The sequence below is a fragment of the Bison bison genome, unplaced genomic scaffold, assembly GCF_000754665.1.
Source record: "Bison bison bison isolate TAMUID 2011002044 unplaced genomic scaffold, Bison_UMD1.0 scf7180017845452, whole genome shotgun sequence".
Taxonomy (NCBI): Eukaryota; Metazoa; Chordata; class Mammalia; order Artiodactyla; family Bovidae; genus Bison; species Bison bison.
In genome coordinates, this window is record NW_011476025.1 from 10,155 (window position 1) to 10,756 (window position 602).

At 57.1% G+C, this 602-nt stretch overlaps 1 protein-coding gene across 1 annotated transcript in view; it reads right to left on the reverse strand.

The window, feature by feature from the left end:
* The window catches only part of LOC104984810 (interferon alpha-H-like), a 2,386-nt gene extending 1,994 nt beyond the window's left edge, over nt 1–392 (reverse strand). The window contains exon 1 of the mRNA XM_010834742.1: nt 7–392. Coding sequence (XP_010833044.1) covers nt 7–392 — 386 coding nt within the window. The remainder of the gene's footprint in view (nt 1–6) is intronic.
* Between the last annotated feature and the right edge of the window lie 210 nt (nt 393–602).

Here is a 602-nt window from a genome sequence, read left to right on the forward strand (position 1 = left end):
CCTTGCAGCCCCTCCTCCTGCCTCAGACAGGCTTGCAGGTCAGTGAGCTGCTGATCCAGTGCAGCGCGGAGCTTGTCCAGGAGGCTCTGGTCCCACACAGCGGCCAAGCCCTCTGTGCTGAAGAGCTGGAAGGTGTGCTGGGTCACCTCGTGGAGCACAGAGATGGCCTGAGCCTTCTGCAACTGGCTGCCATGCAGCGCCTCCTGGGGGAATGAGAAGTAATTTCTGTCCTGCAGGCAGGAGGAAGGGGAGACCCTCCTCAGTTGTTGCAGGAGCATCAGGACCCTCCTGTTGGCCAGGCTGTGGGTGTGAGGCAGGTGGCAACCCAGAGAGCAGATGGCGTTGCAGCTGAGCAGCAGCAGGGCCAGGAGGAAGGACCAGGCTGGGGCCATCGGGGACCTTGCAGATGCTTCTGCCCTGGGGCAGTGGGTGACTCTGTGAACCTGCTTTCTAGGTTCTCTGAAGACCTTTCTTCAGGCCTGTGTCTTAAATAGGAGCCCACAGTTTCCACTTTGTGAAAGTTCCCTCTTATTTTCTACTTTTGTTTTTGCTTTTCAGTTTGCACTCTCCAGTGGGTTAGGGCAGCACTACCCAATCATTTT